We start from the raw sequence: 24,622 nt of genomic DNA on the forward strand, positions 1-24,622 counted from the left end.
GTGTGTGTGTGTATGTGTGAGCGGCCTTACATACGCTTTATTTTCAGATTTGCATGAATATTAGAGTTGGCTCCAGATCCGTGAGACACACTTTTATTTATTCTCACTGGTTTCTCTGGCTCAGGGACAATGAGGATAATAGTACTGTCTATTCAAAATGTGCTCCTAAAATTCCCAAGGCAAATCTCTGGACTCTGTGCTACAGAGTCTGAAGGAAGAACACAGTATAATCAAACCACTCCTAGATTACACATATCTGCTTTAGCAAATAGCTGTGAATGAAGTTGATTCATTGTTTGAAGAAACCTATAATATTCTTGTTAAATTCAAGCATCTGTATTAGTGGTTCTTTAAGGTTTTTTTGAGTCACACATCCTTTTGAGACGCTAAGGCAATAGATTCATTTCTCAGGAAAAAAAAAATCCAACCCACAATTTGGCTTTCAGTTTCATGGAGTACATGAATACTTGGAAGCCCTTCCCAAACCCCATGAAATAAGAACACCATTCACTTAGCACATTTTTATTGAGCATCTACTAGATGCCAGACACTGTCTTAAGAGCTATAGATACTGCCATGCACAAAGCAGACCAAAAAAGTCTCTGTCTTCATGAAGCTTCTATTGTATTCTACTAGGGAAATAAAAGTATGTTTGTTGTGTTGGAAAGTAAGTGCTATGGAGAAAAATAAAGCAGAGAAGGGACCTGGAAGTGGTGGGGAGAGGGCAGTGGAACTTGAGGGTGGGATGGGATAGCAGCGGGGAAGGCCTCACTAGGTGACATTTGAGCAAAGACCTGAAGTGGGTGATAAAGGACAAGCCTTCTTGGTGACCAGGGGAAGAATGTGTGCAACAGAAGAACGAGGTGTAGGTCCCGACATGTGGGTGGGAGATGGGAAGCCCGTATGCCTGGAGCAGGGTGAATGAGGCAGGGACTGGAGAAGACAAGGTTAGAGAGGAGACTGTGGCCAGGTCACGTTGGGCCGTGGGGCCATTGCTAGAGGTGTTGGCTTTTCTACTGAGTGAGCTGTGAAGCCATGAGGGTTTTGAGCAAAAGAGGATCACGATCTGACTTATCATTTAGGAAGATTGTTCCAGCTGCTTGTTGAAAATAGACCATAAGAGGGGTAAAGATGGAAGCAAGGATCCAGGCAAGAGATGATGTTGGCTTGGACTCGGGTGGAAATGGTGGAAGAGGTAAAACGTGGATGTATTCTGAAGTACAGTGAGCCGAGGGCTTCTGCCTGTGGATGATTGGACGTGCGTATGAGAGAAGAGACACCAAGGCTTCTGAGCTGAGCTACTTGAAGGACAGAATAGCCATTAATTGAGGTGGGAAGACAAAGGGCTGGGGGAGGGAGAGCTAGTTTGGAGGGAGAGTATAGGAGCTCATTAGGTTGTGCTGTGGGGTAGGCATTCAAGCAGAGTGCTTGACTTGACAGTTGTGTATACAGGTTGGGGTTCTGTGGGGAGGTCTGAGCTGAGGTAAAAATTTGTAATTTAAGGCTTTGAGCACCAATCCCCACAGCCCTCCAGCATTAAGAGGTCCAAAAGATGAAGAGCACCAGTCAAGGAAACTGGGCTGGGGGCTGGAGAAGTAGATGGGATGGAAAAATGAATTTCCTGTAAGCCAACAGGATACCTGAAACCACAGATAGCACCGAACGCTACATGCGCTGTTGTTTCCCGTACGCATATACCTATGATAAGTTTAAATTACTCTTGTGCTTTGGGTTAATCTGATAACCCAGAGAACTACGAAGTGACTAGCGAGCGGCTAGGGTATGTAGTGTGGATACACTGGACCAAGGGGTGATTCATGTCCCAGGTGGGACTGAGCGAGTCAGCATGAGACCAGGAGAGACAGAAATTCCTGCCCTTGGGGAGCTGACATTCTAATGGACGAGTCAGACAGAAGACAAGATGCGTGCAAGAAATCTGCAACGACAGGTGATGGCTGGGTCTAACGAGACAAAGCAGAAAAGGATGAGCGTGGGTATGTTGCAATTTCTAATAGGGCGACCTCGAGGAGAACGGAGCCTTTGCTTAAAGGCTTGAAGCAGGGGAGAGAGTAAGCCATGGAGATGGCTTAAGGAACAGTGTTCTGAGCAGAAAGAACAGCAAGTCGAATAACCTGAGGTGTGAGTGTGTGGCTGGGTCCTCTGGGAACATCCCTGAGGCCCGTGAGGCTGGAGCAGAGTGAGTGGGGGGTAGAGGAGACAAGGTCAGAGAGCAGGGGCCAGGTCATGGGGACTGGTTTGGGGGGCCTGGAGGGACTTGGCTTTTTCTCTGAGTGGTATGGGAGTCAGTGGAGGGTGGATATGATTTTGGCAGCATCCCCATGGCTGCTGGTGTGAAGACTAGACTGCAGGTGCGAATGGGGAGGACTCTGTGGCAAAGCTAGAAGTAGACAGACAAGTTGTTTCTTTTCTCTTACTCCCTCCTACACACACACACACACACTCACACTTTAAATCTGAGATAATAAGTGCGCTGTGGATATAATACCGTCTGATAAAACCAAATGCATTTTCTGGGTACACAGAAAGTATTCAAGTTCCTTTCTGGGGATTTCCCTGCACTCAGCAGAAACACCTGTTACCACAGGTCAAGGCATGGGAAAACCACAGACACTTAAATTAGGGCATATGAGTAGGCTGGACACCTCCCAGTCTCTGGGCCCCCAAAGCAGGGATTCTTTTTTTTTAAAGATTTTATTGGGGAAGGGGAACAGGACTTTATTGGGGAACTATGTACTTCCAGGACTTTTTTTCCAAGTCAAGTTGTTGTCCTTTCAGTCTTAGTTGTGGAGGGCGCAGCTCAGCTCCAGGTCCAGTTGCCGTTGCTAGTTGCAGGGGGCGTAGCCCACCATCCCTTGCGGGAGTCGAACCGGCAACCTTGTGGTTGAGAGAATGCACTTCAACCAACTGAGCCATCCGGGAGCTCAGCGGCAGCTCAGCTCAAGGTGCTGTGTTCAATCTTAGTTGCAGGGAGCGGAGCCCACCATCCCTTGCGGGACTCGAGGAGTTGAACTGTCAGCCTTGTGGTTGAGAGCCCACTGGCCCATGTGGGAATCGAACCGGCAGCCTTTGGAATTAGGAGTGTGGAGCTCTAACCACCTGAGCCACCGGGCCGGCCCCAAAGCAGGGATTCTTGATATAGAAGAATATCTGGAAATTTTCCCCAATGGTAACGATTTGCAAATCTGTTTCTAATGATTTAGGGACTTCTTCAGAGAAACGAAAGTCTTTCTGTAGCCTCTATGATGCTTCCTTTTCTCACCAAATAGCAGGTGCCCCACTGTGGGGACAGAGCCCCAGAGAGCAGTTTCCAGGCTCTCGGCCTCATGTGGAAAGGTGCTGGCTCGGGTAGTAGATGGCCATCAGCTGTGGCTGGTTGGCCATCAGCTGTAACCATTGAGCCATTGGCCACTAATATAACTGCTGTGGCTATGGAGGGAAGTTGAGGACAGAGGAGAGTGGAGGAGAGTGGAGGAGAGTGGAGGAGAGTGGAGGAGAGTGGAGGAGAGTGGAGGAGAGTCGGTCAGTTGGCAGCAAAGCGGACAGCAGGTCGCATGTTGTGTGAACCCAGCCTCCAGTGAGACCATAGTGGTATGACTCCCCTATCTATGGCTCCGTGGGTGTTCCTTTTTGGCCTCACCATGTCCTGCGTTCTTATGTGGGGAGCGGGAGCAGAGACCCTGCAGGCCACCCCGCAGGGTCTCCTGCACGACACCCACCCGCCAGCAGCCATCCATCCACCAGAGGGCTGGGCTCTGGTGAGGAGGTGGGTAGGTAAGAACATAGCCTGTGTGCCTGTTTCAATGCTACTTCTTCCCTCCCAGCCCATTTGCTCGTCTCTCCCATCTTCCTCGGTTATCTGTACCCTTGTCCATCCTGTCAGGCCTCCCGGGTCTCCAGCCCTTCCATTTAAGTCATACTTCCCCCAGGGCTCCTTCCTTGGCCCAGCAGAATCCATGGCCTCCATCCATCTCCTCGGGAACTTCACTTGAGAGTGGCGGGGTCCTTGGATCCCTGCTTTCCCCACTCTGTCCCCTGCTGTGAGCCAACAGTTTCCGTTTCTCTTGTTGGCAGTTAAGTGTCTGTGTCTCCATACGGTCAGTCAGTTGTCCTCTGATGTCCCAGCGTCTTAGCTCCCCTGTTCCTGACAGGCTGCTGGTAGGGGCTGGGCCTGTAATGCCCTCTGCACAGCCCCAGGTATGCTGGGAGATACAGACACAGCTCTTACTGCAGGGGTTAGAAACCATATAACGCCCTCCCCTGAGGCCCTCTGCTGTGGCCATTCCTGAAGCTGAATTAGAATTTGCTGTTCACACTTTTTCTGCCTGCCTGAAAATTCAACTTAGAACTTCTCAGGAGAGTGTTGAAATCAGGAAGAAAATTCTGGAAAGAGACTCAGGGAGGCTCGCTCCCTGGACATAGCCCTTCCTGGCCACCCACCCAGTGTGTTCCTGGTGTGGACAGACCTGGGAAGGGTCAGGACCGCTGGGCTCATTCTTGGAGACCTTCAGTTTGTCACCTGAGTCCTCCTGTAGCCACGCCCTCCTTGCTTTCATATTAATTACGTGTTCACGCTGTGACACACATGATCTTATTTTGCCACACAAATACTTCCAAGAATCCCCAAACTTCAAAGCAAAAGGTTCCGGGTCCTGTACTCAGAGCTCCTTCGGACAGCAGGCATTGGAAGGTGGGATGTTTTTCTTTTTCTCACGTGTTCCCTGCATGGATCCAGCCATCCTTCCATGAATTGGTTGATGGTGTTTGAAGTAACCTTTCTTTCAACCCCTCATTTTAAACTTTAGATCTTAGATGGGTGCCCTTGAAATTTTGTACATAAATACATGGGCTTATCTTTTAAATTATGCCTTAGGCTGTGGCATATTTGGCTATAATAAAATGCCATTATGAGGTTCTTTGTTATGCCTTGAAATCACTTAGATTGCAGCTCAGAGCCGATCCCACCCCCCACGGTTCCTGAGCTCTGACACTGAAAGCCCCTAATTGAGACGTGTTCAGTCACCCCACCAGCTACGTCCATGGGGAAGCAGAGGCCCCTCTCCTCGTTACCCCCACCCTGCTGGTGAGCCAAGGCCTATTCAGCTGCTCTCGCAAGCCGCCTCCCCCTGCAAACACCAGACCTGGTGCTCAGCAAATGGCACAGCCTCTTAATTGAGTCTGTGGGGAAAGGCAATTAGTTCTAGTAAGAGCAGTGACACGTTTGCTCGGCGCTGATGAAGGTGGGTGCTGCTCACGCCTGCAGACCAATTCCCCAGAGCTACTCCCTGTGATTCTGTGCTTCCCGGAGTGAACGTGCGCTCAGAATATTTTGGTTCCTCGGATGGAGATCGGGTACAAAATTATTGTAAATTTATCAGTTTGAAAATCTTAATGCTTGGCCTTATGTTTATTGATAAATCCGGTTGTGGGGATTTAAAACGCGTTGTCTGTCATCTTGAAGACGGAAGGATTGATGTGTTTTGGTTTTGGTTTTTTGGGGGGCATTTTTCAGCTCCTCTCAGCTCTTAGGCTGATGCAAAAGTCGCTTTCGTTTGTGATCCCATCCATACGTCTAGTTTTAATATATTTGGTCTTTTGTTCCTCTTAGGGGCAGGTATCTTTTTGTGCAACCCTGAAAAAAGGAGTTAGTGTTGAGAAGCCATAATTACAGGTGATTGAATGAGCGAGCACCATTTGTGGATTTTCAGAAAAGAGCCAAAGGAATATGATCTGGGCAGTGCCTTCAAACCAGCTTCGCTGTGCGGCTCACTGACTTCTGGGAACTTGACGGCAGTGTCACCCTGGTGTAGGAGAGATTTCTCTAACGATGACTGGCACCAAAGGATGCCTCCCATCGATCTCTTCGTCCCCCCACCAGACTTCGTGATTTCCTCTCTATTCCCAAATGGAAACACTGTCGTTAAGAATCCACCCATCCAGACAGCTGGTTTAAAGAGAGAGGAGTGATTAGGATGTAAAACGTTCGGGATCCTGGTGGCATATCATCAGGCTGTGTGCTTGGAGCTGAGTTTCAGAATGGCCTTTCCATCCTCACCCCAACCCTGTGAAGCACAGGCACCATTATCCCTGGGTCACAGATGAGGAAACTGAGGCACAGAGAGAAGTTAAGATCACCAGGCTGGTGAGTGACTTGGAATGATCCTCTACGAACTCATCCAGGTCTTTAAAACACGATGTGGCATCTTCTCTATGTAAATCTGTTGGAGAGCAAGCATCAGTTGTGTGGTCCTACCTTGCAGAGGCGGTATTAGGGAATGAGACCAGGAGGACTGAGCGTGTGCAGCTCATGGCTGTGTGTGGTCCTGATCTGAAGGGAGAGGCTGCTGGCAAGATATGCAAATGGGCGCGCGTCTGCAGGTCCTCCCAGTTAAGGACAGGAAGGGCTGACGGGGACACCACAGACGTCAGGGAGGAGGGCGTGCTGTCAGAGACACATGGGCCACCTGGGAGGATTTCCCCACCAAGTAGTCCATGGGCACAGAGGGCAGGGGGACCGTCTTCTCTGAGGCCTAGAAGGTGGGGTGACTACCATCCTCCTCTAAGGGGCCGGGGCCTCTCCCCGCGGCCACGAGACTGAGATTGGGGCTGGCATTCGAGGAACCAGGTGGCGTGTGAGCAGAACGGGGCCAGGAAGCGGAATCCGAGGTGACCTCTTTCTCTTCAACTTTCACTTCTGACTGGTTCTTCTTGACGGTTGGTCTCATGTCTGTGTTTGGCATTAGCTACACTTTTTTGTCTGCTTTGGGCTGTCTTTTCAAGCAACCTAATTCAGGGAAGTCAGACACAAAGCAGGTGTGGAAGCAGGAAAGAGAGATCAGGCTTGATCAGAAGGGTCCTGATCAGAAACTATAAGGACGGAGACCCTGATGTCTGACTCAGTGCCCTTGATAATCGCCGGGCCCAGAACGAGCTGGAGTGGAGCTGTGAGGGCACGTGTACAGGGAGCCCAGCCCCAGTGCGGGGAAGGGATGCCGAGAATGTGCCGGATACAGAACAACTCAGGGCCTCTGCCAGCCTGCACGGTGGGCCTCCGTGTGAAGTGAAATGCTGCCTGTTGACACAGAGGCAGCCCTGTGGGTGGCCGGCCCGACGAGCCAAAGCAAGGGCTGGATTTCAGCCCTCGCTGGGCACCTGCGTGCACTTCACAAACTATTTAGCAGCTCTGGGAGTTTGTGTGTGTTTTTGCGGGGGAGGAGGCATTCATATCAGCCTTTGGGAATTTAATGAAGACCGTGACCCTTTTCCCTAGAAAAATAGACAAACCCACCCACATACTTTTGCATTGTTTCAAGAGGATTAGACCTATTCATGCTAAATGCTTGGGTCCTAGGATGGAGAACCCCTGATCTAGAGATGGCTGGGTTGTGCGTGTCGAGCTCCAGTGCACGGCCGATACCCTCCTGGGTTGCTGACAGCAGCTGCACAGTCTGATTTCTCGAATTGAAGTTGTCTCTGTTGCTCTGAGGATAAAGTCAGAACGCTTTAACATTCTTTTTTGCAGTTTGAAACACAAGGTCTGGCCCCTCTTGACTTGGCCATACCTGTACACACCGTCCCCCGGTCTGCTCGTGGGCCCTTTTCTCAGCCCCTTCGTGTCACCAGGCTCCTTCCCACCACCTGGCCTTTGCACGTGCCTTTCCTTCTGCCTGGAATTATTTTCCTTTTCCCCTTCACCTGCTCAACTCTCATCCAGCTCAAGTGTCCCTTCTTCAGGGAAACCTCCCTTCCACGTCAACTCCTGTTGGAGGCATCCATGCCTTCTTCCCAGTTATAAGTTTGTGTTTGCTTGGTGATTAATTACTGTCCACCTTTCCGTTGTGCTCCTTGAGGGCAGACAGTGGGTCTGTCTTGTTCACCACTGTATTCTCAGCGCCTCACACACTGCCTGGCACACAGTAGGGCACACAGTGAATAAATAGATGGCGAATGAGCGGCCAACCTTTGCACAGGTGGGAGACCTAGAGCCGCCGGCAGGAGGCCGTGTGGGCCCAGCTGCGTTTTCGTGTGTCTGTGCCTAACTCTTCCCTCCTCTCTCCCTGGAGGTGTGCTGAGGCTCCTGGAACACGAGGAGGAGTACGTGTTCACCCTGCCTAGTGCCTACGCTCGCTCTATTCTCACCATCCCCTGGGTGGAGCTTGGAGGAAAAGTCAGCATCAGCTGTGCCAAGACTGGGTACTCGGCCACTGTGATTTTCCACACGAAGCCTTTCTATGGAGGGAAAGTTCACAGGTAGGAGCCGGCGGGGGGGCTCCAACTTTGTCTCATCACAATGCTCTGAGTTTCTTTTCTCTTTCAGAAATTGGTTTCCGGCCATAGGATTAGTTAAAAATCAAGATGAAGTTGTTAATATCTTTTTGTCAAAAGAACTGCTGTTTTGTTCCCCCCTCACAGGGCAGTTTTTTGAACCCTCCCCCGTGTAAATTTACGGTGAAATCCTTTGGTGATGTATTGGCAAAACATACCCGAGAATAAAAGGCACTTTTGTTACAATAAACTTTCCCTTCTGAGGCTGCAGCCTGTTTCTCTGCCCTGAAGCAATTTGATCTTCACTCGGACACTGCCTGAGAGCTTCCCATTTCATGCTGTCTTGGCTCCACTAAATGTCCTGAATCCCATATCGTCTGTGAGGTCAGGACCATTTATTTCCTTTAGAAACTGGGGAAGCTCAATCCGACGAAATCCTGCGGCTTGCGGAAGCGCAATGTTGGTTTCCCTGCTCCAGTTATTAAAAAGCCCTTCTTCAGAGTTGATCCCTGTATAAACAAGCTCCCACATCTGCCCTTTCTCTTGTAAAGGGTCCTGTATGACATTCCCGTGAGGATGTCGGAGCGTGGTGTGGGAAAGCGGATGCCTTCCATGGCCATTTCAGAGCCAGACCCACCGGCTCACAAGCTGATCTTCTCCACAGCTCCACACCCCTTCATACCAAGTTGGTAGCTTGCAGTCAGCTGAGATGGGGCCACACAGAAATTGGCAAATGCTATGAATCAGGTTGTTATAACTTGAGCAGCACACCACTGACATCCTTCCGCGGTGCGCAGCCCAGAGCTTTTTGCCTCACCACCGAGGAACTCGGGCTGCGTTCAGGCTCAGGGAGACAGCTTCTAAGCCTGTGTTGGAAAACTAAATCCAACCTGCGCTGGGCCCTTAGGAAGAGAGGAGCGTGGCTCCTAGGCCTGGCTGCTTGGATCAGGCTTCCCTGATTCTGCTCTGTTCCTCTGACTGCAACAAGCCTCAAGGTAGAGATGGAGACCTGGAGCTCCCTCAGGCCAGGCAGGTGAAGCGAGAGACCATAAATCTCCACAGCCGTCTTCTAAAAGCCAGGTTGAAGGTGGTCCCTCCGAGCCGCTGCTGTGTTGGAAGGTATTGGTGCGAGGCCGAGAGGCTAGTTTCTGCGCACGCGGCCTTTGTACAGAACGTGCGGTGAGCATTTCTGTCCTCGTCTGGTGTGGGTCAAGCAGCCGTGTTTGACCCACAGTCTGATTTGACCTTGTTTAGGGATTGAAAAGTTCTCTGTACACTCACACTATTTTGGTGGTTAAAATGGAGCACTATTAGATGCAGTTTGGGGACGGGGTGGTGGCCGGGGGTGGGGGGAGGAAAAGGGTATATTTTGTTTTATTTTTACTGAATTTACTGCTGGATTTCCACCCCAATGATAACAACTTACATAACCTTTCCATATTATCAGACCTGAAAATGAATATTGCTATATTACCATTAACTTGTCTACAGACTTTATTCAACTCTTGCCATTTTTCCACCAATGCCTTCTTTTTCTGCTCAAGGATATTAGGTCACATCATTTTAAGGGCTAGTCTTTGAGCAAAACAGCCCAGAACTATTCCTCCTCCCCTACTCCCCTCCAAAAAAAAAACAAAAATAAAAAAATCTCTAAATGTGAGTCTACCTTTTGTGAATCTACCTTTTGAAGTCAGTCTCTGTGTTTTGATCATCTCTCAAAGCACGTTCATTTGACCTATTTCATCCAGGGTCACGGCAGAAGTGAAGCACAACCCCACCAACACCATTGTGTGTAAAGCCCACGGGGAGTGGAACGGCACCATAGAGTTCACCTACAGCAACGGGGAAACCAAAGTCATCGACACGACCACCTTGCCAGTGTACCGTAAGAAGATCAGACCTCTGGAGAAGCAGGGCCCCATGGAGTCCAGGTGGGCATCAGGCTGTTTCTCTCCCGCTTAGTTGTCTTGAGGCTCAACCCAGGGGACAAACAAGGAAGCCGTAGAAAGCTCAGCTAATGGAAATGGGCCAGAAATCACGTTCTTCTGACTTGTGGAGATATTTGCGTTTTCCACTGTGCACCACTTAGGAGTAGATCCTTTGTATAGATAGCTTTCAGTGTCATTGTTCTGCACGTAGGGGGTAGAGTATGGAGCCCAGCCTATTGGGCAGTAGGAGCAGGACAAGGGACGGATGGTGGCAGGAAAGAAAGCCATCCCCTTGCCCACAGCACCTCTGATGAAGCCTTCCCCGAGCCAGGGACTCTGGCTCATATCACGGCGTCGCTGTTGTTTCGGGTTTGACCGTTGGAAACAAAACTGATGACCTCGTGTTGTCCATGCAAGGATCGAGGAGGTTAGCTGCTCCTCAGGAAGATTCTTTGCTGCCTCAGTTAGCCCAGGGGAACTCAGAAGTCAGCCTGGAGCAGGGATGGCGTCTGGTACCAGAGTAAGATAGAGGGGCGCTACCTGTTTTTGTTGTATATGTGTGGATGTTACTGAAACATGGGTTTCAACTCGGGGGCAATCAAGCCCAGCCCACCTTGTTTTCCAGAGGAAACAGCCGTGGGAGGTGGAGTGGCAGGTCCAGGGGCTCCCTTGCTGCTCAGAGCACCTGCGCTCACTCACCTGGCTGAGTCTCCCAGGCCTTACCTGTAGAGGCAGAGGAGGGAGCATCTGCGTGGCTAGCGGGGCCACTGGTTAGCCCAGTTACGGTACCCCAGCCCTCACAGTGGTGCCAGGCCTCCGGGTCAGGCTCCCAGGCCTCACCCAGTTAGCGTCCTTGCAGGGGAACCCCTGCCCCATTACAACCCGGTGAGTAAAGGCAGAGCCAGTATCCGGTGATGCCAGCCACACCTTGGCTCAGCCACTCACCAGCCCTTCGCCACGACCCCCCCTTTCTCAGGGGGGCTCCCCTTGGCTTCCTTTTTGTTTTTCTCACTGACCTGCTCCTACCGCCCCCACCTGAAAGCTCCCTTACCTTTCTGCTTTCTCTCTCGGCGTCAAGTTCAGAGCCTTCCCCAGACGAGCCCCCAACCTGCCCCTCTCTCAGATAGTGCTCTTGGTGGGGTCCCTGTGTATGTCTGGCCAGTGCTTCACCTGGGGCCCATTCTTGTCCCACACCCCTTTTCCAGTCCTTGGGGGTTCTCTGCCCTCTGAACTTGGGGCTTATCACGGGAGGGCCTGCCCTTGAGAGCCCCCCCACCCCCACTCTGGATGTCTTTGTGCTCAGCCCTCCCTCAGCACCAGGTGTGTGTTGAGGGTGTGGGTGATGAAAAAGACTGACATGAGCCAGCACTCAGCCCCCCACTTCCCTCCCCTCCCCTCACTGTACCGTTTAGGCCAGTCTTTTTTCCCTCTTGTCAGTTATCAGGGCACAGTAGAAAGAGCAAGGGCTGAGGCCCGTCAGAGCTGGCTCTATGTCCTAGTTTCAGAAGTTTCTTGCTGTAAAATAGGAGGCAGAGCATCAGCCTCTCTGGGTGTCTGTACCGTGGGACTCAGGGCAGGTCCGGTAGGCAGGCTGGGCTTGCAGGAGCTCGACCCTCGTTAATTCCTCTGATCCCTTTCAGAAGGGGCAACGCGCTTTGCGGGCAGCCGGTCTGATCCTGCCAGCGCTCCAGCTTCCTGCTCTGCGAGGGCCTCCCACGGTCAGGCTCAAGGGCTGTGGGCGTGCTCCCCGGCCCCGGCTCTAATGACCTGGCGCAAAGGGTTCCTCTTCTGTGAAATCCCACGTGTCCTGATGCGATTAAATGAGGACGTGCACGGGCGGCCGTGTCCTGCTCTACCTCAGTTCTTTTCCTCACCCTCTAGAAGTGTGTGTATGAGTCAGGGATGGTCCTGGCAGATTTCTGAGGAAAGCTGCCATTAGACAGGAGCACTCTAGATGGTCTTCTATAATGAATGAATGCGGCAGAGACGTCACTTTGAATGCACACGCGGGGGAGATGACAGAGCCTGCAGTGCGAACACACACACACTTGCTCACCCTGGTCTGTGACTCCTAATACCAGGCTCCCTTGTGGGAAAGCAGCCGTTGTTCGTATCTATCAGTTTGGTGACCTTGGGCAATTCACTTCATCTTCTGTAGACCTTATTTTTCTCCTCTTTAAAATGGGATGATAATATAGCATCTGTATCATTGGGTTCTTGTGATGATTAAACGAGTTTATGTGTAAAATGCTTAGAAATATGGTAAAGGCCACAAAAGTGTCTGCTATTATTGCTATTTAAAGCAGTAATAGTATTACTACTGCTCACTACTACAGTTATTGCTAGATTCAATCCCTAGACACCGAGAGGCGGGCTGCTCAGGACAGAGGAGAGTGGATACAGCACGGACCCAGAGCCTGGTAGCCCTGGGTTCAAGTCCTGGCTCTAGGGGTCTCTGAGGCTCCGGGAATGCACTACCCCTACAGATGGCCTGCCCAGATGCCCCCTTCTTGCCGAGGATGGTTATCCTCAAACCCGCTGTCCCTGCCTGACGCTTTCCTCTCCTCCATGCATCCCCAGGAACCTCTGGCGGGAGGTGACCCGATACCTGAGGCTCGGGGACATCGACGCTGCCACCGAGCAGAAGCGGCGCCTGGAGGAGAAGCAGCGGGTGGAAGAACGGAAACGAGAAAGCCTCCGCACCCCGTGGAAGCCCAAGTATTTTATCCAGGAGGTAACTCCGCCATCCTTCATTGGGCGCTAGTCCTGGGTGAGGGGCAGATGGATTTGTCTGGCTAATGCAGCGGTTTGGATGAAAGAGGACAGGACAGGGGAGGTCCTGGGAAGGTTTGGGGCAGCTTGGCTCTCACTCCAGCTTTGGGCCAGGCCGTTCTGTGGGCAGAACTGAGGACCTGGCACTGCCCCTCTGGCATCCGCCACCAGAGAAGCCCATCAGCCTGCCAGGGAGGGCAAGGAATGGGACTGCAGACTTGGATGCTGTCCTACTTAAAAAACAAAACAAACAAAAAAACCACCATTCATACCCCCTGCTACTTTATCATTCGCAACAAGTCAGTCATGAAGCCCCTCACAGCCCATCTCCACACGGGATGGGCTAGAACCTTTGTAATTGAGCGCTGCCTTTCAGAGCTTTGCCTCCTGTGGGCCACAGGGGATGGTTATGCCCTAGCATAACCATGTGAGTCCTGTGCCTAAAATGCTGCTGCTGTCACCCAGGAAAGTGACACTGGAAGGCAGAAATTATATCCACATGACTGCCCACCCACGGGGCAAGTAAGGCACTGTGTGCCCAGTTGAGGCCCTTATGCTTTTGAAGTAGCTTGTGGAGCAATTAGGGAGCATTCTGAGAACAGAATTGGAAATACTGCAAGTGTAGGAGCCACAGTTGTTAAGGCAGGACCCTCAGGAGCCTGGCAGCATCAATGAGAACAACAGGCGGGCAAGGACTGGGACAGATGTGAGAGGCCACAACCAAAGGGTGAGATGCCACTTACTTCCAGGTGATCACAAACTGTAGAGTTCATCATGAGAAGCCAGAAATCTGGATTTTAAGGAGAAATCTGATATTCACCTGGTGTGATGTAATCTTAAAACAGTTAAACACTGAGAGCCAATTGAAATTATGTCTGGGCTTTCTTTGGCTCAGGTGCTGCTAATGTCTGATTTGCGCTACAAGGAAGGGTTACTCTGTGTAGCTAGAAAACTGTGGGGTGAGGTCAGGAGCTGTGTCCTTTGGTCAGGAGCAGGAAACAGCCGCTGTCCCCCAGAGGCAGGAACTAGGGCTGTGGACAATGGAGACTCCAGGCTTGGATTCTGGTTCAGACAGGCAGCCTGCTTGGGGAGACTCTGCCTTTATGAGGCGGAGTGGGAACCCTGGCTGGCAGTCTTGCCCAGGTGGGGTGAATCTGTATTAGTCAGGGTTCTTCACAGAAACAGAACCAACAGGAGACGTAAATACATATAGATTTATTATGAGGAACTGGCTTCCGAGATTGCAGAGGCTGAAAAGGATCTGCCGTTTGTAAGCTGGAGACCCCAGGAAGCCAATGGTGCGATCCAGTCCAAGTCTGAAGGCCTGAGGACCAGGGGAACGCAGCGCAGAGAGGGCTCATCTCAGAGAAGATGACATGTCCCAACTGAAGGAGTGAGGCAGGGAAAAGGGCAAATTCTTCCTTCCTCTGTTTTTCCTTTTTAGGCCCTGGGGAGGGGACTCTCCTTTGCTGAGTGCACCAGTTCAAATAAGAATGTCATCCGTAACACCGTCATAGAGACATCCAGGAGTCATGTCTAGTCTGGGCACCCCGTGGCCAGCCAAGCTGACACATACAACGAACCATCACAGAATCCCTCTATCTAGGCTCCTTCTGTGATGTGGATTTATTTGGTCTGAGACTAGTTTGCCTGGCTTTGGTGGAAAGTTGGACATAAAAACACAAAATGACTAATTCTTCCTGCTGGGATTAATAAAAGCCACTATGTTCATAACAGAAGGCTTGAGAATACGTCAAGGATACAAATCACCCCAAAACCCGAATTGTGACCATTCAGTGTATTCCCTTCTAGTCCAGAACCGGCTTGTGTACACCGTTTTGGTTCTTGCTTTTTCCTCAGTGATACCGTGTTTCCCTGAAAATTAGACCTAGCTGGACTATCAGCTTTAATGCGTCTTTTGGAGCAAAAATATAAGACCCGGTTTTATTTTAATATAATAATATAATACCGGGTCTTATATTAATTTTTGCTCCAAAAGACGCATTAGAGCTGAGTCTGGCTAGGGCTGATTTTAGGGGAAACACGTATGTGATTGGTGTCACTTCCTGTGTGCTGACTGACGTGTGCACCACCTGCTGGAGAGCCTGGCCTAGGCAGTTGCCCCAGGCTGGTGGGCTGTAAACCACTGGTTGGAGCAAATTCCTCTTATGCAGGTCTTTGCCTTTTCTCTCCTGTCTGTTCATCCAACGTCCCCTTTTTCTCCTGTCCTGCCATTTCAAGGGGCTTTTTTCTTTTTCCCAACTCATCCTCCTTGACCGTAAACCAACACATCCCCTCTTCTTCTGTTATTTTGGTCATTTTGTGGGGTGTCCTCCTGAAATGCCAGGACGTGAAGATCATACGGGCACCAAAAGGCAACTGGGCTGAGGTGGAAAGGTGAGACTAGCGGCCTCGCAGGGCTGAGAGACATCGACCAGGAACAAGGCAGACACACCATACACAGTGGTGGTGTCCTGAACGGAGCTCCCAGCACTGCTTTGGCGCTCAGCTTCCAGCAGCAGGGGCTGGGACTCTCCTGCCTTCTCCCCTTTGCCTGCCGAGAGGTCTCCATGTCCTGTCTCCTTCCTTCTCTTACAGGGTGACGGCTGGGTCTACTTCAATCCCCTCTGGAAGACACACTGATGGGGTAGAGGTACAGAGCGTTCAGAAAGAGCCCTGCTTTTGTAGGAATTAAAGTGGTACAGTATCAAAGTTCTGCTGGTATTCATGGAGACCTCTTGATATCATTCAAGAAATGGTACCCAAGAGACACATTATATACTGTGAAAAATGCACCCCCAAACTCTACTATAAGATTGGACTTATTCAAGAGCCATTTGGGGCATATGTGTGTACACAGGTCTGTGTGTGAGCTCTCGGCATACTACGTGTTCACACACATGCATTACGTATATGTCTGCTGGGTATTATTACACATGTAAATACTGCACTTACCAAGATTTAAGTGGGTAATCATGAGCTCCTTTTTATCCTATGAGGTTTGGTGTTTTCTATTTTTCACTTTGCCAAAAATGTTTTGCACCCACACAAGTATTCTCATGTAATCAACTCCTGTCAAAACAAAGGTGAATTGGCATGGCCTAGTTGACATCCATCTGGTAGAAAGTGGCTCATTCCTGGTAGAAATGTAAGTGGCTGTCATTTCAAAATTATTGTTGTGATCCCTACCTCCCTCCACACTTCAACATTTTGTTTGTCCACACTCACGAACGATAACCTGCTATTTCCTGCTGGATGGGAAGTGGGCAGGAAGCTATTAAATGTTTATGCCAGAGCCTTCCAGGATGGAGCACCTCTGGGAGAGCCTAGGGCCAGGCCCACCTTGGAATTTTCCTCCCATCTACTTGCCTCAAATCTTTCTGACAATTTCTCATGCTCAAAGTACTAGTCACACACTTTTCAGAAGATGCTTCTTTTACAGTAGAAAACAAGTCATATGGAGACTTCACTACTTTTATGATGAAAAAAAAAGGGCTTTAGACATTAAATACACGCATACATATACTAACATGCACAATCACAGCCTCAATCTTGTATTTAGTTTGGAGAAAGAGGAAAGAATTTCCTGTGGATTTTTTTTCTTTTTAGCGCACCTCTATTATTTGATCCAAACTCCACAAGAAAACCACTGTGATTAAAACATCCATAAAGCCTGCACAGGTGTTCCATGGTTTTAGTTGAATTTCAGTCCTCAGCCTTTACAAATGAGGTCAAGACATGACTAGAATATAAAACAAGGAAAAAATGATGTATTTGATTTTTGCTCAATGCTTAATTTATTTTTTACTGTGCCACTCTGAGACTATTTATAAAATCCAGTAGCATGAATGCTTCTCTGTAGTAATACTAATTTTGTGCCTTTTGTCTGCTTTCCTAAGACCAATTGTTCACACTTTGTAGATATTAGACAAATATATTTCGATTAAATACTATACCTGTGTCTGTGTTTTATTAGGGATTCAAAACTTCTGTTGGAATTGGTGGCTCTGAATGAGCTTAAATTTTTTTGGTTAGATAGTATTAATTTGATGTGAACAGGAATCTATTTACATCAAAACAGTGTTTCAAACACACTGAAATATCTACCAGATAAAACTTATTTATGGATATTTTCTTCAAGTTCATAAGAACATTTAACCAGGCAAAATCATAATGTAGGTCTGTTTAGGTCCATCGTCTTACAGTATCTGAGAGAATAAAGTGTTTGGAACTACTGAGAGGGAAAACAGAATAGATGCTATTTTGGAAAAAAAAAAATCCTCAATGAGAAGACTGAAAAGTAATCACTGGTGTTATTAGATTTTCCAGTCTTACTTCAAAGTATAAACCATCTGGTAAGTAAACATTGAGAAGGTTCATTCTGTGTGTAGGGGGGTGGGGTGTGTTCATTGCTTTTTACAAAACTGTTAAGTATCAAATACAGATTTACATAAAACATTACAGTTCCAAGAATAATTATAAACACCATGTATTCAATATTTAAGAAACCTGTTTGCCAGTACCTTAAAAGCCACATTTGTACACCTATAAAATTGTATTGCTTCGATTCCAGACGTGACACCACCAGTGTCCTGACTCCTAATCATCCTTTTGGGATTTGGTCTTTTTCCTGTCTCCATACATACTATCTGTGTATTTCTAAAGAGCACGCTTGGTTTTGCTGATTTTTGGACTTTGTACTAATGGAATTATATCCTAGTTTGCTTATTTGAGCTCTTTTGTTTTTTAGGCCAATCCAAGTTGTTAGTTGTTGTTCTACTTATTTTTTGTTGAGTTCTATCTGTCCAAACTCTGTACCCATTAGATAGTTAACATCTCGTTCCACCCCACTCTTTGTAACCATTAGTAACCACCATTCTATTTTGTGTTTTTATGATTTGACTACTGTACCTCATACAACAAAGTACCTCAGGTAAGTGGAATGATACTATACTTGTCTTCTCATGTCTGGCTTATTTCACTTAGCATGTGTTCAAGTTTCATCATAATTTCCTTTTTAAGGCTGAATAATATTCCATTATATGTATGTATGTATGTATATATATCACTTTTGTTTGTCTAATTACCCGTAGATAAGTATTTGGGTTGTTTCCATCTTTTGGCTATTGTGACTAATGCTGTTATGAACATGGGAGTACAGGTATCTCCGAGTCCTGCTTTCAATACTTTTGGAGATATATACCCAGAAGTGGAAGTACTGCATCATATGAAAATTCCATGTTTAATTTTTTGAGGACCTGCTGTAGTTTCCACAGTGACTACACCTTTTTGCAATTCCACCAGCAATGCACAAATATTTGAATTTTTAATCTTCCCCAATACTTGTTATTTTCTGCCTTTCGTTTTTTTGGTTTGGTTTTATAATAACCATCCTCATGTGTGCGAAATGCTATCTTATTGTGGCTTTGATTTGCATTTCCCTAATGACTAGTGCTGAGCATCTTCTCAACTGTTTATTGGCCATTTGTATATCTTCTTTGGAGGGATGTCTGTTCTAAGCTTTTTGCTCATTTTCTGATTGGGTTGTTTTATGTCTTGAGTTGTTGGAGTTCTTTATATATTCTGGGTATTAATCCTTTATATGTTTTGCAAATATTTTCCCCATTCTGTGAGTTGTCTTTTCACTGCTGACAGTATCCTCTGATGTACAAAATATTTAATTTAAATGAAGTCCAGTATCTCTATTTTTCTTTTGTAGTTTGTGCTTGTGTTGTGATATCCAAGAAATCATTGCCAAATCTAATTTTATGGAGCTTTCACCCTGTTTTCTTCCAAGAGTTTTAGTTTTAGCTCTTACATTTGTGATCCATTTAAAATTCATTTTTGTATATTGTATTGGTAAGAGTCCAACTTCATTATTTTGCATATCCTGTTTGGATTTCCCAGGACCATTTGTTGAAAGAAACTTTTCCCCCACAGAATGGTCTTGGCACCCTTATCAAAAATTATTTGACTGTGCAGAAGTTTATTCCTGGGCTATTTCTATTCCATTGGTCTATGCCTGTCTGTATGCCAGTACCATACTCTTTTGATTACTTAGCTTTGTAGTAAATTTTGAAATCAGGAAGTGAGACTTTCAACGTTTTTCTTTTTCAAGATTGTTTTGGCTACTAGGGGGTCCCTTGAGATTCCGTATGAATGTTAGGATAGAATTTTCTATTTTTGCTAAAAACATCCTTGGAATTTTGATAAGCATTGCACTGACTCTGTAATATAATTACCATGTGTACTGTCATCTTAACAGTATTGTTTTCTAATCCATGAACACAGGATTTTTTTCCATTTATGTCATCTTCCATTTCTTTCAGGAATATTTTGTAGTTTTCAGTATACAAGTCTTTCACCTCAGTTTGTTTATTTCTAAGTATTTTACTCTTTGTGATGTTACTACAAATGGAATTGTTTTCTCAATTTCCTTTTTGGATTGTTCATTGTTAGTATAAACCACTGATTTTTATGTGTTAATTTTGTATCCTGCAACTTTGCTGGATTTATTAGTTCTATGATAACAATTTTGTGTGTAATCTTTAGGGATTTCCAGATATAAGGCCATATCATCTGTGAACAGAGATAATTTTACTCTTCCTTTCCAATTGGGATGCCTTCTTTTTCCCCTTATCTAATTGCTTTGGCTAGAACTGCCAATACTTGAATGAGTGGCAAAGCTGGTATCCTGTCTTGGTCTTGATCTTAGGAAAAACTTTTAACCTTTCATCATTGTGTATGTTAACTGTGGCATTTTCACGTGGCCTTTATGTCGAGGTAGTTTCCTTGTAGTCCTAGTTGTTGTTTTTATCATGAAAGGGTGCTGAATTTTGTCAAATGCTTTTTCTGCATCTATTTAGATGATCATGTGTTTTCCCCACTTTGTTCTGTTAAATGTGTGGTGTATTATGTTGATTTTGTCTGTCAAACCATCCTTGGTAACCAAAAGGAAGCACTTGGTAACCAAAAATCTACAAGAGATATGTAAGAAATAAAGAGAAAGGGATCAAAACACAACACTATAGAAAATCACCAACCTAAGAGAGCAAGAGAATAAGAAAGGAACAGAAGAACTGTAAAAACAATCAGAAAACAAAATGGCAATAACTACGTAACTATCAATAATTTAAATGGACTAAATGCTCTAATCAAAAGACACAGGGTGGCTGAATGGATACAACAACAAGACCCATAAATAAGCTACCTACAAGAGACCCACTTCAGATAGAAAGATACGCGCAGACTGAAAGTAGGTCAAAAGATATGCAGACTGAAAAGAAAGGGATATAAAAAGATTTTATGCAAATGAAAATGAAAAAAAAAGCTAGGGTAGTAATGTTTATATCAGACAAAATAGACTTTAAAACAAGGGCTGTAACAAGAGACAAATGGCATTTGACAAGGAAAAATGGCCTGAAATGACACATTTGACCAGATGGACTTAACTGATAGTTTTAGGACATTTCATGCAAACGCAGCAGAATATACATTCTTTTCAAGTGCCAATGGAACATTTTCCAGGAGAGACCACATGTTAGGTCACAAAACAAGTCACAATAAATTTAAAATGACTGAAATATCAATCATCTTCTCAGATCACAATTACATCAAACTAAAAAGTTTTTGCACAGTGAAGGAAACCATCAACAAAATGAAAAGACAACCTACTAAATCGGAGAAGGTAAGTCACCAATGGTGTATCTGATAAGGGATTAACAACCAAAAACATATAAAGAACTAATTCATACAACTTAACACCAAAAAAACAAATCTGATTAAAAAATGGGTAGAGGACTTGAACAGACATTTCTCCAAAGAGTACATAGAGATGGCCAATAGACATATGAAAAGATGCTCTACGTCACTAATCAAGGAAATACTAATTAAAACCACAATGAAAAACAAAAACAATTTAAAAAGTAAAAAGAAAAACACACCATGAGATATTACCCCACATCTGTCAGAATGGCTATCATCAAAGAAACGACAAACAAGTATTGGCGAGAATGTGGAGAAAAGGGAACCCTCGTGTACTATTGGTGGGATTGTAAATTTGTGCAGCCACTATGGAAAAGAGTATGGAGGTTCCTCAAGAGATTACAAACAGAACTGCCATATGACTCAGCAATTCCACTTCTGGGTATTTATCTAAAGAAATCCAAAACACTAATTCAAAAAGATATATGCACTCCTACTCAATGCAGCAATATTTACAACAGCCAGATATGGAAGACACCTACATGTCCATCAACAGAGGAATGGATAAAGAAGATGTAATACATCCATACAATGGACTATTACTCAGCCATAAAAAATAATGAAATCTTGCCATTTGTGACAATATGGATGGACCTAGAGGGTATTTATAGCTAAGTGAAATAAATCTGAAAGAGAAAAACAAATACCATATGATTTCACTTATACGTGTAATCTAAAAAAACAAATGAACAAAAAAACACATAGATACACCGGACAAACATGGTTTCCAGATGGGAGGGGAGTTGGGAGAGACGGGTGAAAAAGGTGAAGGGATTAGGAGTATAAATTGGCAGTTACAAAATAGTCATGGAAATGTACAATACAGCATAAGGAATATAGTCCACAGTACTGTAATAACTATGTATGGTGCCTGGTGAGTACTAGACTTATCGGAGATCACTTCATAAGTTATATAAATGTCTAATCACTATGTTGTACACCTGAAACTAATATATTGTATGTCAATTGTAATTAAAAAATAAAAAACTTTATGAAGATATATTACTATGCTTTGAATAAATTTATAGATACTAAAAAAAAAAATACTGCCATCACTTCAGAATCTCCCTAACTTAACCTATTCCTAATTAAAGCCCTCAATATTCTCCCCCCACCCCCTGGTGAACTTTGTTGGTAATCATGTCTTGCGTTGCTTTATAGCTTTATACTACGTATATTTTCCTAAATGATATGTATTAGTTTTGCCTATTTTGAACTGTACATAAATGGAATGTTATTCCTCATAAGTGTCATTCATTCTTTCTCCTTCTATACTATTCCATTATATGAACATACTGCTATGAATTTATCTTAGTGATTTTTGACAGACTTAGAAGAATTGCTGGGTCATGGGGATGCATATCTTTAACTGTGCCAGCTAATGCTGAACAGTTTTCCAGGGTGATATTAAGTTCTCACTGGCAATGTATGACAGTTTGTTTTTGCACGTTCTTTCTAACATTTATTTGCACATTTTAGCTAACCTAGTAGATAAGTTCCTTTTAATACATTTGCCATTTAGATTTCTTCTGTTAAGGACTAATCAAAATCTTGTGTTTTTTTCCTAAGAGTTGTTTACATATCCTGGCTATTAATCCCTATGTCAGTTGTAGGTTCGGTGACCATACCTCGTGTGCCCAAGATACATCATGTATGTCTGTGGACCCAGGGTTAAGTATTGAAAGGCCATGAACAAAGGTATAGAACTCATATTACCTGATTTTCAGACTTACTGAAAACTCTAGTTAATCAATACAATGCGTTAATGGTGTGAGGACACACATAGATTAATAGAACAGAACAGAGGATTCAGAAATAGATCAACATATTTTGATCAGTTTGTTTTCTACAGTCGTGCCAATTAAATGGGAGAACTAAGTCTTTTCAACAAATGGTGTTGGCTAAACTGAACAAAAAATAAAACCCATACTTCAAGGCATATACCAAAACTAACTCAATAGATTACAGACCTAAAAATTATTTCTATATAGACCAAAGATACAAAATGGTAAGTTTGCCACTGACACAGGTCTCTTATTTTTCATATTCCTGTAAACCATGAAAAGAAACAACAGATTGGAGAGGGGGAAGATAAATTCTAGAATTAAAAAATGAACTAAGTAAAATGAACTCAATGGATGGGTTTTATATCAAATTAGCCATAAATGATAAGTGAACCAGGAGAAAATACACAGAATGGAAAGGCAAAAGGAAAGATATACAGCCAACAAAGGTCTGATAATGTTTAATTGGAGTCTCAGAAGGAGAGCAGGGTGAGAATGGGGAAGAAGCCATATTTAAAGAGATACTGAGAACTTAAAAAAAAACTAATGAAAATCAACATGCTACAAAGATAAAAGCTCAACAAATCCAAAGTAGGATACCTTAGAAGGATGAAAAAGATACATCATGCAAACATCTTAAGAATGCTAATATAACACTACTTTTGGTCAGACAAAAAAGGCTAACAAAAAACTGCTGAAAATAGTCTGATATTTGCAAAAATATCAAAGGTTCAATTTACCAAAAAAGTTCCCAAATGCATACATATCCAATAATATGGGTTCAACACACACAAAGAAAAAAAATTGGCAATTCAAGGAGGAATTAGGCAAATTTATAATAGTAAATGATTACCACACATCCTTCTTAGCAAATAACAGAACAAGTTTCAGGGATATGGACACACACACACGCACACACACACGGATTACAGAGCAAAATTTAACCATTTTTAAAGGATTATAATCAAGAATATCTGACTACAATGCAATTAAGATAGAAATTGATAATAAAATAACTAGAAAACCACCGTATTTGAAACTCAAGAAATGTACATCAAAAAAACCCATGGTTCAAAGAAACTACAATGCAAATTAAAATATGCATTAAACTGAATGACCGGTGACATCAAAACTTGTGAGAATGGAACTTAAACTATGTTTGGAGTAAATGTGTAACTTTAAATTCATGTATTAGGAAAAGAAGAAATCAACACACTACAGTTAAAAAGAACACCTCTCCTCCAAGGAAACTAACACAGATTAATGAAATAAAAAACACTGTAGAAAGTGTCAACAAAGCCATAAGCTAGTCTAAGAAAGAGAAAAAAAAGCTAAGAAAACTTATAAAAACTGTGAAGGAAAATGAGGAGCAATATAATGAGGGAGAAGAGACAGAAACAGAAACAGAAACAGGGATGCAAGGGAAAAAACCCAAATCTTAGGAGTGAAAAGTACACAGTAAAATAACCATTAAGTGATATTAGCAATAATTTTACTTTAATTTATTTGAAAATGTAAGTGGACAATTCCTTAAAAAAAAAAAACTTACCAAAACTGAAATAGAAAAATCAAACAATCCTGTCTATAAAATAACTGAATCTGTAATTAAAAACCTTTGCACAAAGAAAAATCTAGGCCCAAATGGTTTATACCAGCAAATTCTATCAAACACTGATCATTATTTCAGGAATGCAAATTTAGTTTACACTGTGAACAGAAAGTCTCTGTAATTCACTATATTTACAGTAGAGGAGAAAAATCAGAATCAGCTCTGTAAATTAAGGAAAAAAAACACTTGATAAAACAAAACTGTTTCATGATAAAAAACTCATAACAAACTGGGAAAAATACGTTCTCAATCTGACCAAAGATATCTATAGAAAATGTACAGTAAACTTAGGGAACAAGACAAGTTTACCTTTTCTATGCAGTACATTATTGGATGTCCTAACCAGTGCAGCAAAAGCTAGAAAATTAAATATACATCCATTAAAAACAAATAAATAAAACTGCCATTATTCCCCAATTATGATGGCATATTTATAATAAATCTGAATTAACAGAATGAGTTTAACAGATTGTCGAGTACAA

The 24,622-nt window shown here is 44.7% G+C and overlaps 1 protein-coding gene across 4 annotated transcripts in view; it reads left to right on the forward strand.

Moving 5' to 3' along the window:
* The window catches only part of OSBPL10 (oxysterol binding protein like 10), a 261,600-nt gene extending 243,572 nt beyond the window's left edge, over positions 1 to 18,028 (forward strand). Inside the window, exons 8-11 of one of the 4 annotated variants that reach the window (XM_033132493.1) lie at positions 8,082 to 8,268; positions 10,032 to 10,214; positions 12,792 to 12,945; positions 14,428 to 14,852. In XM_033132493.1, the coding sequence (XP_032988384.1) occupies positions 8,082 to 8,268; positions 10,032 to 10,214; positions 12,792 to 12,945; positions 14,428 to 14,523 (620 nt within the window). In that variant the 3' untranslated portion in view covers positions 14,524 to 14,852. Of the gene's footprint in view, positions 1 to 8,081; positions 8,269 to 10,031; positions 10,215 to 12,791; positions 12,946 to 14,427; positions 14,853 to 15,581 lie in introns of those variants that run through there. The other 3 variants (XM_033132491.1, XM_033132494.1, XM_033132492.1) reach the window with 3 other exon arrangements.
* Positions 18,029 to 24,622: the final 6,594 nt, after the last annotated feature.

Source organism: Rhinolophus ferrumequinum, chromosome 17, assembly GCF_004115265.2.
Source record: "Rhinolophus ferrumequinum isolate MPI-CBG mRhiFer1 chromosome 17, mRhiFer1_v1.p, whole genome shotgun sequence".
Taxonomy (NCBI): Eukaryota; Metazoa; Chordata; class Mammalia; order Chiroptera; family Rhinolophidae; genus Rhinolophus; species Rhinolophus ferrumequinum.